This window comes from Sinohyriopsis cumingii, chromosome 8 (genome assembly GCF_028554795.1).
Source record: "Sinohyriopsis cumingii isolate HCF-2022 chromosome 8, ASM2855479v2, whole genome shotgun sequence".
Lineage (NCBI taxonomy): Eukaryota > Metazoa > Mollusca > Bivalvia > Unionida > Unionidae > Sinohyriopsis > Sinohyriopsis cumingii.
The window spans coordinates 61,588,262-61,608,893 of record NC_142968.1 but is presented as its reverse complement, the minus strand read 5'-3'; the positions used below and the strand labels follow the sequence as shown (position 1 = coordinate 61,608,893).

Here is a 20,632-nt window from a genome sequence, read left to right as displayed (position 1 = left end):
CTAAGTTCAAATAAATTTCTAGAATTCTAAACTTTCTGAACTCGTACAACTGTTTAAAACACCATCTATGTCACTTGCAATCAATGGAACACATTTATCCTCACTTTGACCTAACTTGCTTCATTTAGATAATTTTCTAGGACTCGAACTGAGGTATGAATGTATGACAGAGAATATCTAAACGTCTTAATAAAAACGTGGTGTAACTCTTAACTTTGAAACCACCGACTGAAAGTTTGTCCTGCTTGCCTGGATGGGTATCATACCCGACACGAATGTCACAAGAATTTGTAGAATTTTTGTTCAAATCGAGATTTGTAATAGTAGCTTCGCTTCCAGAAGTCTGTAGCAAACCGCCATTAGTCGATATAATATACAAGGCAAGGAGTTATATTGACTTTGGTAAGGGAAATCCCACGCAATCTCCTGAGCGAGACTATTAGTGTGTCCAAAGTCTTGGAAGAAAGCACTGTATCAGTATGTAACTTGTTTCACCTTGTATACATTCTCATGAGTTCTGTTCTCTCTCTCTCTCTCTCTCTCTCTCTCTGTTTGTGTGTGTGTTCACACAAACAGTCGAACGTACATTTAGATTTGTGCGGTGGCGTATTCGCGAAGGTAGGAGTAGAAACATATTTTAGTTATTTTTTTCAAAGTATTGAATAAAATTTCTCCGTATTCTGACAATACACACAAAAACATCATCGTTATTTTCTAAATGTCCTTTTAAAGTAGCAAACAACTGTTCGAAAGGACGAAAATATTTGTATTATTTCCAAAAATGTGTTCGTTGTGACGAAAAGATTTATTTATTTCAAAACATTGTTTTCATAAACAATAAAATCTTTCCAAATAACGAATAGAACTTTTAGAAATGCAGAAGCAGCATTTCCGAAAAATGGCGAACATGTGCCTGTCTTTTATCCAATTATTTTACGGCATATCGGCGTTTATATCAAACTAAAACCGTACTGAGTGTGTATAAATGGAATAATATATTATTACCAATAGAGATCATTTAGATGCAATAGTAATCCGCCAACAGCAGTCGCAAATTATTGGCGGCTTATTATATGGAGGCTGTTGAATCCCTAATGGGTTGCCTTCTCGACCACGTGGACTAACTTAGTGCAGATTTTCATACCTAGTGCCCAATCGATGTATGGAAGGATGGTTAACCGTTGTCGAAAAACGAACAACAAAATGAGCAAGTCTGGATGAACCGCTTTTGATTTCTGCAATAAATTGATGGTCTCGTACTCTTGCCTATTAGACAGGTAGTCTACGTTACAAATTAAAGTGGCTTAACATTGTAATTATATGTTACCAAACATAGTGGCAATTTGGTTTTTTTCTCCAAAATTAACTAAAGAATAGGCTTAGAAACAATCCCTGCAGTATTTATAGTATATACAATTCCTACTGCTAGCAGTTTTTGAGCTGTAGCCCGCATGTATATTTATTTCGCACTTCTGAAAGTTATATACATCATTTATACACGCGCTACAAAAAAGCGAAGCTTGAAATATGCTAATACTAATAAATTCTAATTTATTACAATACGTGTCTCTCATATCCAATTACACTAATTGATACTGTTGTCCCATTTCTTCCGGGAGCTATTCATCGTGTACATGAGGTTTATAGGCTATTTGGTAGAACATCGACTACTCTTACATTAGCGCGTACACTCTGAAACACACATCGATTTGAGACTGATACTATGTTAGACTACATGGCTCGACAGGATGTAAATGTTGACTTTCATGTCTGGAGAAAGGATGAACTGTATATGACTAAGTTGTAAACCCTAAATACACTCCTACTGTAAGTATAACAACAAAAAGAAACAACTGCTACTACTACTAATACTAATACTAATGATCATATTGAAAATAAAAATTATTTTCATTTAGGATTACTTTTCATATGCAACAAATAACATTAGCTGTTCCTTAGATTATTCATCAAATGATTGCCACAAACACATATCCTAGAAAGCTCACCTAAGGCAATTACCAAAATCAAGGGTACTCGTACCCCATCCCCACCTCTACGCTGATGTTCGAATTCGAGACCACCCGCCTATGAGTCATATTCTCTATCTAACGAACTAGCTCGTTTACAATTGTTATTTAAATGCCTCATACATTAGAATAATTTAAACAACATGCAAAATCATTCATTTTCACAACAACAACAAAAAAAAAAACATTTAGAAAGTGTTGCGCTTTGTAGCTTTGCGACAGATAGTGATGAATGCCATCAGTGAACAACACATTCCCAGTCCAATTTATTAAACAGCGCATGCGTGCAAACGGAAGTGGATGTGGATAATCATTTGATGAATAATCAACCGCAACAAAGCAGATAATACCATTTAAGTATAATTTAAACAACTTTATGTCCCTGTGAAGATGCGCTGTATTCATATTATAGTTGCATTTATATATGTTTATTGGCTAAACGAAATATCTCAGTGCAATAGTAAGTACACACACACACACACACACCTATCTGCCTGCCTGCCTACCTACCTAACTACCTTTTACCGACAGACAGAGAGACGGACGGACGGACGGACCGACATACATACGTACATACATACATTCATGCAATAAATGGGATAACAATAAATATTGCAAAAGTCACACTAGTGTAGAGTCATACATTACAATAAACCTGATTAGGAATTGATAACTAAGTAATATTTGCTTGAATACTTTTTTCAAGTACTGTGCCACGTAAAGATAAAAGTTTAACATTATCTTGATATTTTTTTATTTATTTTTTTTACAGAGGAAGACGTCTTTGTCTTTAGTGAATGCAATGCAACCTTGGAGTGGAATCTGGGAAATAATTCGTCTGAATTGCTCGTTTATATCATGAATCCAAACGGATCATCAATTATTCAAATGGAAAATAATCAGTGTACAAATCGAAATAATTCTTCAGTGAAATGCCTAGTAATAGAGAGGGGTACGGAAGTATTCGTTTCAGTGATTATTATTAGCGCCACAACTGACGCCAGCGGCAACTATACAGCGTGGATTCGAAAGGCATTTGAAGGACGGGTGTCTATTTCAAAGCGGTTAACTGTGATAGGTATACTTAAAGGGATTTGCAGGAAGGGTGCTTATTTTAAAGTGGTTAAGGGTGATAGGTACACAAAGAGAGAATAGCATTTCAGATGTAAAATACAAATATAAATAGAACCTCAAACAAATAACTGAAAGAAAACAAACAAATAAATATCAATAAATGACATAGAAAGAATACCTCATGTGGCTTTTTCAGTTTCTTTAAATTTATGGGACTATTTCTTTAGAACTAACCTTTAAAATGTTTGGACATTTCCAGAAAACACATTTAGTTGAAAAAATAGCCTTATTTGTATTTGGCTAAAGAAAACTTAAACAGGACTCCTGAATGCTATTAATGATTGTGGTGATCATGTTGTTACAAGCCAGGGGTCTTAACTTGACCGACCGGTGTCAAACCCTGGCGCGATTCCCGCTAGAAGTCATAAGTTTACCTCAAGTTTCCAAAGACTTCCGTACAACTTCATTTTTAACTTAGAAAGCCTGACGTGTCCGTTCTATACATCAATTTTACTCTAATCAAAGCAAGACCAAATATCTCACAACCTGCCAAATATAAACCTCACATCTGCTTGGTTTATCTTTGTTAGATTTCCGTACCTCCAGCAGTTCACGCCGTAGAAACTATGCAACTAACCCTTAACACATGGAACTATTTTAACTACGCCACCTTATGCCAGTAAAACTAGTGTTCCCAGGCACATTTCGCCAGAACAACTGCATCACATTTGCCACCATGACGACATAAACAGTATCTGCCGAGTCCCTTCTTATTGTTTCCAATATTTAATTTACCTGTTTGCTACAGTAAAACCTGCCACTGCAGTCGCACCACTGGATTGTAATAGGGACTATGTTATTTCAAGGTCACTCATTTGGTTGTGACCTAAATTCACTACATGTGAACCATGGCATCATGGAAACACACTAACACTTTACTCCGTGACGTTTGCTCCTAGGAAATGGCTAATTATTTCGGGCAAAGGAATATTTATATTGCACCGAATACCAATAATCAGACAAGCAATCACAAAAATCTAAGAATTTCTTAAAACGGGGCGCTATAACCAAATGCTCATCTTCCAGATTTGTTACAATATGTTTTGGGAAACCAGATATAATTTTACACATATAGCACTATTTCCTTTTCATTATTATCATTATTATTATTATTAGTAGTAGTAGTATTAGTATTAGTATTATTTCTGTCATTCGACGGGTGTAATAGAGGCTGCTGAGTGCCTTTCCTTTGTACAGGAGGCATGTGTCTCTTACAAGAACCAGTAATAGTTTCCTGCATGAAAAGGTATAGATCAACATTTTATACTGAATAGTATTCGATTTAATCACTTGTATTGACCTTCTAATGACTTCATATTAATCCGTTTATAATTATGAACACCTTACTTCAAATGAGAGCTGTATAAACCACCTACATGTAGGTCAAAAAAGTATACCTAGAGTTCATAATATAGTATTTTAGTTATAAATAAGCACGATATAACCAGCCGATCTAAAGTCTTCAACAACAGTCCTACAGCTAATTGCAATGGACATAACCAAAACAAATTTTGCCGATGTAATATGTTAATTCCTGAATTGATATGCTTCCGTCATGGTAGTTTAAATGCAAAATATCTCCCTCTTTATTTTGTTTTAGATCCAATCAAATTTAAAAGGGCCTTCAATGAGAGTTTCCCTTCAGGAATCGCACTATAGTTTCACTGTTATGAAGAAGATCACATATATTTTTGACACAGCATGGTTTTGTCTTGGGCTGTTTGAAAACATAACGAGAAAGCAAAACCTAAACGCATTTTTATTTAAGGTACAATTTAACATTTATTAAATGATTTCAATTAATTGATATTAAACATATTTTTGAAATAATACAAATATTTTCATAGCAGCAAAATATCTTACAACCACAAAGCCTTCTTGTACGTTGCAGATAAGCCAAGGATAATGGTGACAGGAAAACCAATTCTTCACGAATCCTTTATCGTAACGTGTAACATCTCTTTTATACACGAATGTCTTACTTTCCACTGGAAAATAAAAGGCACTGATGTGGAATATAAAAGCAGTGATAACGCATCGAAACTGAAATTCACTAATCTAACAACGATGGACAATTCCATTAAGTTAGAATGCCAGGTAGGAATGGAGAAATGCGTTGATGCGAACCATGCACACTATAGCTGTGTTTCTGCAGAAAGTGACACTTACATAGTTCGACCATACTGTAAGTAATGCACCGCAATATTCTGAGTTTTAATCTTTCTTGAACTATCTTCGTTGATGACTTAACCGAAAAACAGAGACGTGATGAAATATGTACAGTCACATACATACATACAGACATACATACATACATACATCATACATACATACAGACATACATACATACAGACAGACAGACAGACATACATACATCATACATACATACATACATACATACATCATACATACATACAGACAGACATACATACATACAGACAGACAGACAGACAGACATATATGCATAAATACAGACATACATACAGACATACATACATATGCTGATTGTAATGGTTATTACAATGACAAAGCAAGCGAATTGTAACTATTACTCCAATTTTTTAAATGGTAGGACTTGTATTACCTATCTGTATAAATTGACATGCTTTATCTCAAAAATGTTTCATTTAGATGGTCCGTACAACGTATTCTTAAATGTGACAGACAAGAATATTTATCTTAGAGAAAATGAAACTTTCATAGTAAAGTGTTATGCCGACTGCTACCCTGTTTGTATTTTACGGTGGGAGAGTTATTACATGAACGTTGAAAATGAGGAACTCGTAGTCAACAGATTCGAATCAACAATGGCTGGACCATACACCTGTAATGCAAGAAATCGAGAAACAAATGTAACAGAGAAATCCCGCCCTATTTTTCTGCATCATATGAAAGGTAATTACGATGGTTTTCTATATTTAAAGTGAAACAGCCCTCAAAAAGCAATCGATACAAAGCTGCATCCGTCATATTAAATAACAAAGAACATATTATTTTTATTCAAACGTACAACGAACTTCTAGCTTAAAACTATTAATTGTAATAAAACTATCTAACCGTTGCAGGCATGTTGTCTATCGTTTTATACTAATGCTCAGAACGGCAGCTATTGTTAATCCCTTACCATAAATGTAATATTAACTGAACAATTATGCACGATTGTACGTTCCCAGTATTTGTGACATTTACTAAATAATGCCACCAACTTAGATATTTGGAAACGTCGCTATATTATGTGTCTGCCTATTTACCTAAGTACCTACTGACATGAGTGTTCACACACACACACACACACACACACACACACACACACACACGCATACATACATACATACATACATACTCAACAGTAAATGAAATGTACATAGTCCCTCTGCTTTGTTTTTGTTTAGGATTTTTAGTTATATGAACCTCACCATAATCGTTTAAAAGTTGTGTTTTCTCAACAGATTTCATTTCAGTTACAACCATACATTCTTACACTCCCAGAGACGATACAGGTAAGCATTTCAGTTACAGCTATACACTGGTACACCATCAGAGACGATACATATAACCATTTCAGTTAAACAATACATTATTACACCCCCAGAGACGATACAGGTAATCCTTTCAGCTACAAAACATTCGTACACTCCCAGAGACGATACGGGTAATCATTTCAGTTACAGCTATACATTCTTACACTCCCAGAGACGATACAGGTAAGTATTTCAGTCTTAGTTTTAATTGAATCATTCCAAATCAGAGCAAACACTGTCGAGACAAACAATGTTGATCATCTTATCAAAGTTACCAGTATTCAAAGCGTTAATTAGAATCAAAACGCTCAATTAGAACCAAGATATTCAGAAAGTCAGCAAAGATAACGGATTGAAGAGTGGTCGATTTAGGAAGGTTAACTTTACGAATTTCTTTCCTTAGAACTCAAGGCTTAAAACAGGGTCTCCAACACGCGGCCCGCTGGCCGCCTACAGCCGTATCATATAGCCTGCAAAATGGCTGGCTTTACAAGATGTCATGAAAGATAACACAGTGGTATGACATTTGGGCCATCGAAAATGTCGTCATGCGGCCTTCGGGGTGGTTTGAGCTTGAGACACCTGGCTTAGAGGATCATCTGAACTGCAGTTGATGAAGGTGGAGAGACATCGTTAAATATTATACATATTCTACTCATGCACAGAGAGAAATATTTCTCAGATAGTGTATCAAATGAAAGCTTGTAGTGGTTATCAGCATCAGCATATAATAATTCATTGCACGGTACATTGTAGGTCAGCGTCATTAAATGTTGTTCACATATACCCAAATCGCATCTTAGGAAGTATTCAAAACTTGTTAGGTACTTTAAGCTACATTATATGACGCAGACCTCAAAATGTATAGGTAGGTAAAGCTTTCCGATGTTAAGTGGAACTAATCATAACATCCCTGTTAACTTTGTATTTATGTAGGTATGCATGTGTGTGTATGCGTGCGTGTGTGCGTGAATGTATGTATCTATATATGTATGTCTTTCCAGCAGAAATAATTATTTCAGTCTGTTAATTGACTTTAAAATTATGCCATTTGTAAATGTCTGTTTGGTTCTCGATATCATCTGATCATAATTCAAGCCTTTCTAATTATATATATATATATATATATATAACGTGAAATGAGACCTGAACTTTTACATTATGCAAGTGTCCATATTAGTCTTCAACCACTTGCTGTCTGGAAGCTTGGTAAATGTTTTCCTAATAAAACTTGGACTTTCGCTAACATTGCCTATTTAACTATGTTTTCAATTTCAACAGTGAATGAAAATAAATGTAAACTCTGCAAAAGATTAACTACAGACAGAGCCAAGCATATGTTACTATACTGCCAAGCCCTAAACGACGAACGTAATACTATGTTTGAAAAACTAATGGATGCAATGGATATTCTAGACTCGCACTGGCTTTTTGGTCAGGACAATGACTCATTACTTCATATTCTTTTGGGCAAGAGAATGGATATCTTTGATTCTATGGATGATCAATCATGGCAGGCATTCATGTGTGTGGTGGCTGATGGAATAGACACAATGTACAGAAGAACAAATGACCTTGAAAACGATATATGATACTATGCTTGTTCAGTAAATTAGGGAAATGGACCCATTTCATTTCGATCTTATAAATTATCTACATGTGTTCAAAGTGAGAGAGAACATGATAATCCATTTAAATCGTTACAGTCGAATGTAAATAATTCCAATTCCTTTATTTTCCACTCTTAATCTATGTTGCATATATATCTTGTTTGCAATGAGTTCTCTCACTCATGTGTTTAGATAGTGCGTGTTCTTTAAGTTTCTTTATATTTATATATATATGTGTATGTGTATATATATATATATGTATGTATGTGCATGTATATATGTATATGTGTATATGTGCATGTAGATATATATATATATATATATATATATATATATATATATATATATATATATATATATATATATATGTATGTATATGTGTGTATGTGTATGTATGTATATGTATGTATATATGTATATATATGTATATTTATGAATATGTATATGTGTATGTATGTCTATATGTGTGTATATGTGTATATATGTATATATATATATATGCATGTGTATGTATGTGTGTATGTATGTATATGTATGTATATTCATGTATGTATATATGTATGTGTGTATGTATGTATGTATGTATGTGTGTATATATGTATATGTGTATGTATGTGTATGTGTATGTATATATATGTGTGTATGTATGTATGAATATGTGTTTATATATATGTGTGTAGATGTGTGTATGTACTCATATATATGTATGTGCATATATATGTGCCCGTTAATGTCAAGCTATGTTCCTAACTTTTCTGTATTAACGAAAAATTAATCCACCCATCCATCCATCCATCCATACAGTATAATGAAATGTAATTAGTCTCTCTGTTTTGTTTAGTTTAGGTTTGTTAGTAGTATGTACCTCACCATAATCGTTTAAAAGTTGTGTTTTCTCAACAGATTTCATTTCAGCTACAACCATACATTCTTACGCCCACAGAGACGATACAGGTAAGCATTTCAGTCTGTTAATCTTAATTCCAGCATTCCAAATCTGAGCTAGCACTGTCAAAACAAACAATGTTGATCATCTTATCAAAGTTACCAGTATTCAAAGCGTTAATTAGAATCAAAACGCTCAATTAGAACTAAGATATTCAGAAAGTCAGCAAAGATAACGGATTAAAGAGTGGTCGATTTAGGAAGGTTCACTGTGCGAATTTCTTTCGTTAGAATTCAAGGCTTAAATAAAGGGGTCTCAAACATACGGCCCGCGGGCTGCTTACGGTCCGCCAAGCCGAATCACATAGCCCGCAAAATGATTGGCTTTACAAGGTGTCATGAAAGATAACACAGGTGGTAAGGCCTTTGGGCCATCGAAAATGTCCTCATGCGGCCCTGGGGGTGGTTTGAGTTTGAGACCCCTGGCTTAGAGCATCATCTGTACTGCAGTTGATGAAGGTGGAGAGCTTGAAATGAAAGCCTGTATTGGTTGTCAACAGCAGCAGCATATAATAGTTCAATTCAGTACATTTTCAGGTCAGCGTCATTAAATATTGTTAAAAATACCCAAATCACATCACAGTAAGTATTCAAAACGTGTTAGGTACTTTTAGCTACATTATTTGACACTGACCTCAAAATTTACAGGTAATGAATACTTTCCGATGTTAAGTGGAACTAATTTTAACATCTATGTTAACTTTGCATGCATGTATGCATGAGTGTATGTGCGTGCGTGCGTGTGTGCGTGCATGTATGTATGTATGACTTTCTAGCATAAATAATTGTTCCAGTCTGATCATGTTAATATAAACGAATGCCATTCGTAAATGTCTGTTTGATTCTTGATGACATATGATCATAACTTAAGCATATATATATATATATATATATATATATATATATATATATATATATATATATATATATATATACTGTAGTATGTAATGCTTATGGTAAGTGTTTACATTTTACATTTCTGGCTATAATTAACATCCGCAGCAAAATTGGCAATCGACCATTCTTTTGATATTTTTAATGTACAAATCACAATTCGATAGTAAATTAGATTTTTTCCTTGCTTTTAGGTCAACGAGATGAACTATATTGGATAGGATCAGTCTTCCTCATCGTTGTATTTGTAATATTGATCATACTTTGGCGCATAAAAGCATCGAGAGGAATCGGTACTATATTTTTCTTACTAAATATGTCCTATGTAGTTGTTGGCATATCTTTAACGACTGCCAGTTAATCAAGCAATGTGATTATTTCTACAAATTCAGTTGGGTAAATGCCAGTATGTTCACCCTGAAAATGTTAACTGTTCAAAACTTCCCAAAGAATCAGTTAGCGTGTATTAGTATTGTATCCAATGCAAGAAAACATGTCACAAAGTGTCGAGCATTAGCCTATCAGCCGTCAGATGGGTACGGTTGTTGTTGTATGGTTTAACGCCATTTTTCAGCACACGATAGGCTATACATGGCGGCCAGTATTAATGGTGGAGGAAGAACCAGGGAAAACCCCAGAAAGAACCACCGACCCACGAGAAGCTACTGGCAAGCTTTCTCACATACCCACATTGGCCGAATCCGAGACTCGAACCCACGCAGTCAGCGGTGAGATGGCACTGATCCGTAACGGAGAACGCTTTAGACCACTCGGCCACTCGGGGCCCCAGATGGGTAAGGTATATGTTCTATCTTAACCTCAATTAGGTCTTGCTATCAAAACAGAGTGGTTTGACCCAGGAGCAAGTATACCTCTTTTTATCTAAGTTGAAGACAATTTGATTTTCAGATTGTGTTCCTAATTGTAACTCTGTTTCTGGACTGGTATGGAAACTCTGCCAATTTCTGATCAACCTCTTGCAGCATTAATTTGCGAGATTCAAGCGAGAAAAAGATGGAGCATTTCCCTGCAAGACCCAAAGCAATGCTGTCAGCGAAATTGAATGTGTCAAAGTCGGCAACCGAAGGCATCTGATCAAAAGATATATATGCATGTGTGTGTGTGTGTGTGTGTGTGTGTGTGTGTGTGTGAGAGAGAGAGAGAGATAGAGACAGACAGAGAGAGAGAGAAAAAGAACGAATGATGTTAGCATCATTAAACTATGAATTACGTTCGATGAAAAAAGCTTAAATCCGAGAAAATTAAATTACAGTTTAAATCATCTATTTAAAAGGTGCCCATAGCAGCATATGAAAATATCCCGTATGTTGCATTAATTAGTGTTTGCCATATAGTTTTTACAAATATCTTCCTCAGCTTTAAGTCAATAGAATATCCTGTGCAGAGTAAACAAATACATTTTCAAACGGTCGTTTTACTGGAAAAACATACTATAAAGGTTCTATTTTGCATATTACCCGTCCATTAGCGAAGAGAGTGATCATAGTAGTAGACGATTCTAGTACACTTTAATGCTTGACTCTCACTATTTTAAAATCTGGTCAGGGTACGGTTTCATCTTACTATTATGAAAATGTTCAAAAAGCTTGGCACAAGGACCGTGCTGAAGCCAATGACCTTCATTAGTCCCTTTGACACGACCTTTAGCACATTTAACAAATCTGAAGTCGTGAATTTTGAAAATTTGGTACCGTATGTATTATTGTCTGTATCACTTATAGAATTGCTCGTAAAAGCGTGGGGGCCCCGAGTGGCCGAGTGGTCTAAAGCGCTGTCCGTTACGGGTCACTGCCATTTCACCACTGTCTGCGTGGGTTCGAATCTCGGATTCGGCCAGTGTGGGTATGTGAGAAAGCTCGCCAGTAGCTTCTCGTGGGTCGGTGGTTCTTTCCGGGGACTTCCCGGGTTCTTCCCCCAACATTAATACTGGCCGCTATGTATAGCCTGTCGTGTGCTGCAACATGGCGTTAAACACAACAACAACAACGTACCAGTGGGTATCGGCTAATATTCGATGCATTGCAAAGAGTATTGTTTGTCAGGTCAATGTGCCGTACACCAAGTTAAATATGTGGAACGAGGAGCTATTAATGTCATAGTCAGAAGATTAAAATATCTCTGCAACAAGTTTCTGATAATATTTTGGTTTGTTAGACGAATCTCCACAGAGTCATCCTTCTATCCTCAAAAGTTATCCCGTCTCCACCACATAATGGATTGCAAATTTTTTTACATGAAGTGTGTGTGTGTGTGTGTGTGTGTGTGTGTGTTAAGTTAATGCCCATTAGCCAGTTCCCAAAGAATAGGAAGAGACATAGGGACCAGTGACTTGGCTATTTTCATATCTACGTATGCAATATTCCAACGATAGGTTCATGTTCCATACCTAATATGCATCAACGTCTATCCACATAGAAGCAAGGCAGTGATTTATGATACCTTCACCACTTAAACATTTGGGAGGAAAATCATGTTGAAAAAGTCCACATTGCCTAATCTCAATGTATAAGATGTTTCAAAAAATCCGAACAGGCATTATTAGTATCTTACCTTGCATACCAATATTTAACATTAAGTTAATGCTTCCGCCAGCTAGGACATAGACGATGAAGACGAATGCAGCATCACTATATTATTCTTATAAAGTTTGACAAAATCTTTGACCTGGAAGATTTTTAACGTAATTTACTATTCTGAATAAATATTGTTTCAATTAATAAAATTATCAAAATTATATATTTATTCAACATATTTTGGATGATCGCAAGTACAAGAAAACTATCAATATTTTTCAGGACTTGAAACATCAAGCAAACAAACATGTATTCTGATATGAAATATTGCACACGATATAACAGACTTTGGCGACAAAACTTATAAACTTGCTCCGCTCCAAGGAATTGGAATCATACTCAACACTCAAACTTTCAAGCCTAGCTTGAAGTTAAGAAAGCAAATAACGTGTTATGGAATAGTGATCATAATAAACAAGATTATTGTCATACAATACTTCATGTAATAAGATTATTTTCGATCCGAAACAGTAAGTTGCAAGTGAGGAAAAGACATAACATTTCTCAAGACCCATAGCAACTCTGCCAGCGGAACTGAATGAGTCAAAATAGACATTGGAGGGCAGTTGATAAAACAAAGATTTATTCAGTTGTAATATATATATATATATATATATATATATATATATATATATATATATATATATATATATATATATATATATATATAGATATATATATATATATATATATATATATATATATATATATATATATAGAGAGAGAGAGAGAGAGAGAGAGAGAGAGAGAGAGACAGAGACAGAGAGAGAGAGAGAGAGAGGAGGGGAGAGTGATAGAGGGATTGATGTCAGTATCATTAAACAAAGAATTACGTTTCGACGGGGAGTGGGGGTGAGAAAGGCTTAAACCTGAAAACTTACATTATTTGAACCCAATGTATTACAATGTAAATCACCTATTTAAACTGTGTCATAGCAGCATGCATCTGCAAAAATCCGTATATGGTCTGAATTGTTGTTTTCAATCTAGTTTTCAAAAATATCATCATTAACTGCGAGACAATGGAATCTTCTGGGTGGAGTTTAACCAATACATTTTCAAACAGTCGTTTTACTGGGAAAATGTACTGTGTGCCCATTTTTAAATCTGGTTAGCATACATATTCTTCTTGCTATTATAAAAGTGTTCACGAAGCTGGACATCCGGTCTGCACCATATAGGCCTACTGGATTGCAAAACAAATTACATGGTGTGTGTGTGTGTGTGTGTTTGGGCGTTTGAGCATAAACAGCTGATATCGCTTGCAGTGTGAGGTAGTGCAGGTGTAAAGTGTTGTGTAGATTCCTAAAGGTTCAAAAATTTATTAAACAACAAAAACGATGTGTTAACGAACGTCTAAGGAGTTATCATCCGATCTGAAGTTTTAACTAAATAGGACAAAATAAATCCAAGTTTTCCAAGGAACCAACCACGGGAAATATTTCTAAAATACAAACTCTTGTGATTTCACATAATTTGTGCTTTGAATACAAGTTGCATGATTCATTTTGTATGTAGTAGATTATCTCCTGCACACCTATTTTTATGACTGTTGCATCCTGTAACTGCGTTTGTTTGTGTTTCGGTAAGGCGTTTATGTATTCAGTGTCCTGACTGTATTTTCCCAGATAAGTCTTACTTATCTTTAGAATACATTATCAAGGGATTCATTCTAGCTGGAAATGGAAAGATCATAGTGTTTTTGAACTGAATGGATGAAGAATCTATTGCAAATGAATACATCTGTAGGCATTGAAGAAACTTAAACGAAATACATATATCGATATGGAATAAATACTGATGCCAAATAATAATACTCAATTTAACAGCGATGTCATATTGATTTGGATTTTGAATTCGCTAATATTAGTGTAAGACAGCAAAAAAGGACAATTCATCCCATAGCTATAGCATATAAAGTTGTACTACTATTCTATTTTCTCTCATTCTTGTGTCTTAAATTGTACAGATAATAGAAGAAAATGTCACGTACGTGCAGAACAAGCAGACAGTGAAGTATCGCGCGCAAACACATGGACGAATAGCAGAGCCCTACCTTGTCCACCAGTGCAGGAAGATATGTTCAGGACAAGGAATAAATCAGAACATCCCAAGTTACAGTTTAGGAGTTTAGAGAAACATTCGGATCAAGATAAAAGCGTATACAATCAAATTAGAGAATGTGTACCTTTGCAAATTTTGTCTCACTCATCAAATATCTTGGACAGAGAGATTAGCGATGACTTGGCGAGCGTCAAAAGTACCTCTGAAAAAGATTACTTGCCATATAGCATTGAAGGGTCTCATAAAGGAAGTAGACTGTTAAAACTGTTTACGAAAACGAAGACAAGTGACATGGGTACTAAGGATTATCATAAAACTGGCACAAACTCCCAGCCTCTAATGTCATTACAACGAGGCCATGTTGGATCAAAACTCCAAGATGACCCATACAATAAAATCGACGAGGTAACATTTAACGACCCTCCCTCTCTCTCTCTCTCTCTCTCTCTCTCTGTGCATTGTATTGTGAACAGGGTCGGATCAAGGGTATTTTGTGCTCTAGGCGAACCTTCCACTCTTTGCCCCCCCCCCCCCCCCCGGCACCGCTTATTATAAACTTTCAATAATGTAATACACATGCTTCCGCCATGCTGATAATGTAGGGTGCAAGGGACAGTTTATATGCACAAATTTAATGTTGCATACACCTGCCTAGTACAAAATTCATTAAACGTAAAATACATGAATGAGGACTAAAGGTCCATAGTTCTGGATAGGTATAATAAATCAAAGCATAAGAATATCATTCACTTGACCTGATATATTAATGTAAATTCATAGAATAAAATGTCGATGCACCCCACACTCAAATTTATTCATGCAGGTTTCATGTCCGAAGGCCATTTCTGAGAACATGGGATGCTCACAGTACAAACACGAGTCCTTTCCCTGGGTGATAATTTTGAAAAACATTGTATACTTAATGGCATGATGCAAAACAAAATAGTTGTCATCCAAGCAGTTTTTGAGGTGTTCATCTTAACTTGAACGAAGACTTAAAAAATGGTACTAACAGCTGCTTCGCTTGGCGCTCAGTATTAAGAGGTTACTGTTAGGACAGGTCGGCCTGGTGTCAGGATAATGTGACTGGGTGGGACATCATTCTACATGTCTGCGGCATGATGCCCCAGTGCTAGACATCACTTTAAACTGCCACATTGCAGACATCGTAGCGATAAGACTGAAACATTGTTAAAAGCTAAGTTAAAAAAAATCCAAATCCAAATCTTCCCTTGAACCAACGTTCTAGGTGCCAGCTCTGCTTCCTAGCCAACTATTGGTATTTCACTCGCTTCATGCTAAGCATTGACTAAATGAGGTGCATATGCCTAACATGAATTGTACGAAAAACACAAGCCGGAAATAAATTCACAAATATATCCATATCTCTAATTATTACACAATAATAGCTCAGAACGTCACACCATAGCCTTAAGTTAAGAAATTTGTCAAGGGCCAATTTACGAAACTGTCACAGCAATTCGAGTGGGCAGCAGCTGAGCTGGAGTATGCTTTAGCTGTAATATACGAGAGAGTGACAAGTTAAAATGCCAAGTTCAACGACGCTTTCATTTCGTTCTCCAGCAATTCTGTCAATACTATTTTTTGGGCACCTCTTTTAGGCGCACCCGCCACCCCCAAAATAAAATCTTAGCGCCCTAGGCGGCCGCCTAGTTCATCTAGTCGTTAAATCGATCTTGATTGTGAAGCAAAACATATTCTTTAGAAAAGCCATCTAGAAGTGTATCCGTCGACTTACAACATTGACCTTAACTTTGTAAAGTTCCTTTTGATTTTAACTTTATTGTATTGCCTTAAATATTGATAAGAGATTAGCTTATTATATATTGTAATTTTCAATATTTTATGGTGGTATGTTATGCTACCTACTGCTGAATAAGGCAACAAGGCGTGGCAAAAAGTCATTGTAGAAATATAGGTACATTTTGCATTAGTAATTACTTGTATTGTATAGAATAAAATAAATGTTGATGTCATAAAACCAAATTTTGTTCACCTGTCCGTAAGTAAGAACATGAGAGTCGACACTATCTCCGACCTTCTCAACACATATTACAATGGGACATTTTGAAAAATGTGTCAGAAATGAGGAGGACATAGATCCTTGAAGTGACTTCAAATAAATAAATGGTCAGCCTCAAACAAAATATTAGAACATTTTTATTTTGGGAAACGACCATGATGGTATCATACAGACACAATTAACATTGGACAACATCTTAACGAATTAAAGATAATGTTTTGTTATTAATTTAATAATAATATTACCCAAAGAAAATACTAAACGCTTGAATCTCCTTCAAATCTGGCAAGATTTATTTGATCTTAACTTTAAACCTTCTATCCAACCAGAGGAAGACAATAGTTGTCTGTTATTTTATTAGGTAGATAGAAATCATAACATTGTGACATTTATTAAGACATGTTTTTGTTTTTCTTCTTAAGAACAACTTGATGGTCTACGATTACTCCATAGACAATGTAACTGAGGGCACCTCACAAGAAACAGGAAGAAGAAATGGACACGATTTATACCATTATGCGAGTTCTTCAAATATATGTCACGCTGAGACAGCCGACGTGCATGCAACAGATGAAAGCTATTTACACCCAATAAGTGATATTGCCTATCCATTGAAAACATGTCAGGATGATGAAACATGCGTGAATGGAGCGGATCAAAAGTATATAACAATAATTGATGATTTTGCACGTCCTGTAGAAATATGTCAAGTTGAAAAACCTGACGTGACCGAAACAGATCCGACCTACATAACCCCAATTACTGGATGACAGTAAGCATCTACACACACTGCACACAAAAAATGGATTTAATTATCTTAGACAGGCATATATATTATTTATACCTCAAGGTGTAGATATCCCTTCTGAGTTAAAGATATATTATATTTATGAAACAAACATATTTCAATTTTAAAATCGTGAAGGAGAAGTGATGTAATCAATAGTAAGAAAGAAATCATCTTATGACCAAGAGTATATATATAAAGCTTTGATTGTTAAAATGTTATGGAGGGGTCTTTAAGGTATAGTCATCATAGGAATCATCTTTTCATTTCATTGTTGTATTTCAGCACGGTGAATGTGTATGTTAGAACATAAACAAATTGGTATGAATTGAGTTTTTGGGTCATACTTTGGGCTGCCAATTTCTAATAAAGCAGTAGCGTTTGTTTTAGGGGAGGGGGCTGTATTTACGTTATAAAGAGATCATCTCCTACACGTGTCACTGCGTTGCGTGTATGAATACATCAATGAATAGGTGTTGTTAGACAAAAATTTATATGACGTCAAACTTTCTATCACATATCCCACGTGTACAAAATATCGATAATACGTTGATGTCGGGTATTTACTATTAAGTAAATAAATCATTTATCAAAATGTCATATCCTGCTTTTGCAAGTATGGTGTGAAGAAAGGGTGTTGTTTCATTTATATGCGGACGTGTATAGTCTTAATGCTTGTAAAATAATGAAATAAAGAACTCGGAACTTTGATTTGAAAGGTTGGAATCGATAATATGAGCTTTTACAGATTACATGAAATCAGAATTAGAACATTTTTAACATTAAAATTAATTGAAATTGATAACTTTACTTTGAAACTAGTAAACTCTGAGCAAAAACTATGGTGGAGTACAGAACTTGGAAATATTGTATGTACCCTCAAGAAGGTGGATCTTCAGATTAACGAATGTTTGGTATAAAAAAAATGAAGTACCATTATGGACGTGAATGACACTATTCCTTAAATTTTGTCACCTGAACAGAACAAATCTAATTATAAGATATGCTCAATATATAAATAATTACCGAACAAAATTGTAATTATAAATCCTTCCAAATGAAATACATCATAAAAAACAGTTTCACGATTTATGAACAATTTATTCTAAATTTTGAACCATGAAAAGGTGTGAAAAAGTAGAGATATATTTTAAGACATATCTTCTTTCGTATTGCGTAGCTAGGTTATTGGTAATTTAGTAGCTTTGAAAACGTTTGAGAAACGCTTAAAATGAATCCGTTCCTTAGATTTACTTTTTAAATACATCCTCAATGTTTCAATGCTTCAATTAGAAATCATTATGTTTGATTCAAGTGACCTGAAATTTTCAAAGCAAAAAGAGAAAATATAACTGTTATGAAGAGAAACAGGTTTTAAAAGCAATATATATATGTTTTACAGAAAATAAAAGGCTAATACAAAGTGTATTATTTTCATTTCCGATGATTTATCAGATGTGGAACGGAATATTATATTGTACAATACTAGTCAATTAAAGGAAGCAAACAACAATTCCAGACAGAACTTGAATATCGACATGCAGTATTGACGAAAATCAAAGATTTAAATTTCTTTATGTATATTTATTATTTTATTCTTATTTTCATTTTGTTCTCGTGTTTCTTTACTTGTTCTTTAAGCAACAGCATTCCATTGTGTATGCTATAATGTTTGTATTTCTTGGATTGTTGTTATTTGCGATACATAATTCATGTAGGTCTGCCACTATTAGTATCGGTAGTCTTGTCATCAATATGGTACAATGACCTTTTCTATCCCAGATCGCTTGACAATTCTGATTACATATTTTAAATAAGATTGCAGTAAACATTAAAACATGTGGGAAATATACTTGCGTCAATTTCTTGCAATCTTTCAGTCAGCTGGCATATTATATGTATATAGTATCAACCATTACTTTGATATTTGTTCCTTTTCTCTATATCACTCTATTTATCTGCCCCTCAAACAATCGTTTCTGGTGGCCAATCGGTCTAATGAGCTCGCCTTTATCGATCATTGCCATCTCACCTCAGTTTGCTTAGTTCTGAGTCTCGGGCTCGGGCCAATATGGGTATGTGAAATAGTTGCCAGTAGCTTCCCGTGGGTCAGTTATTCTTACCGGGACTTTTCCAGGTTCTTTCTCCACCAACTATACTGGCCGTATTGTATGGCCTGCGTTGTTGAGAAGGAAAAAAATGGTTGTAAACCGTAAAACACCAAACAACAAGAACAAATATACCGTTATTCCTGCGTCGTATTTGTATTTCATCGCGCAAGTCCTCTCACACTTCTCTAGCTAAATTTAAATTTATATCTTCTATTTACCTCCCTGCCTATCTTTATCTCTGTCGTTATCGCTGGCTACAAAGGTAACAGAGCACGTGTCAAAGCGTCCAACTGCATCTGGACTAATTATGAAACCAACTGTTTTGCAAATACGATGATATTTATTCAAGGAAGAAGAAAGTTAAAACAAGTGTAATATCAGTAGACCCATTTTAAAAGCTGAAATGATTTTGATACCATGTGACGTACTTTCTACCGTATGAAGTAGTGTTTGCTCTCCGGGATGCTTTCAGATCATGTGCACATTTATCGAAGAGCAACATCCTAACAATTGCGTCAGAATGAATAACTGAGTAAAAGTCTTCACTGCGCATGTGTAGTTGTATACTTAGACTTCAATACAGAAGATTCAAGACAAAGTCAAGACTGTAGGAAAACCAATGGATTTTATGCGAGTTCGCATTTGCAATGAATTTTATTTTAAAATTGTGTCGAATAATTGCTAATTTTACGAGCCTTTGCGAGCAAAAGATGGAAATTAGTGGGTGAGTGTCATTCATTTCAGTTTAAATTAGAACTAATGTGAGATTATATGTATCGCATAACACAAAATAATGACTAAACCGCAAAAATGTGCAGAATAATGATTTCGAAATACATTCAGATGCCTCGTTATTTACCCCTTGCCTTCGTATGACGTAAAGAGATCTTTTGTATCATTT

General features: G+C 35.1%; 1 protein-coding gene across 1 annotated transcript; it reads left to right on the top strand.

Moving 5' to 3' along the window:
- Positions 1–2,390: 2,390 nt before the first annotated feature.
- On the top strand, positions 2,391–19,472 carry LOC149793663 (uncharacterized). Its single transcript, XM_089967649.1, has 9 exons — positions 2,391–2,487; positions 2,800–3,105; positions 5,053–5,346; positions 5,793–6,056; positions 6,611–6,661; positions 9,196–9,246; positions 10,326–10,424; positions 14,695–15,194; positions 17,256–19,472. Exons 1-9 carry the CDS (start codon positions 2,418–2,420, stop codon positions 17,601–17,603), a joined length of 1,983 nt encoding a protein of 660 aa, XP_089823775.1. The 5' UTR covers positions 2,391–2,417; the 3' UTR covers positions 17,604–19,472.
- The last annotated feature ends 1,160 nt before the right edge of the window (positions 19,473–20,632 follow it).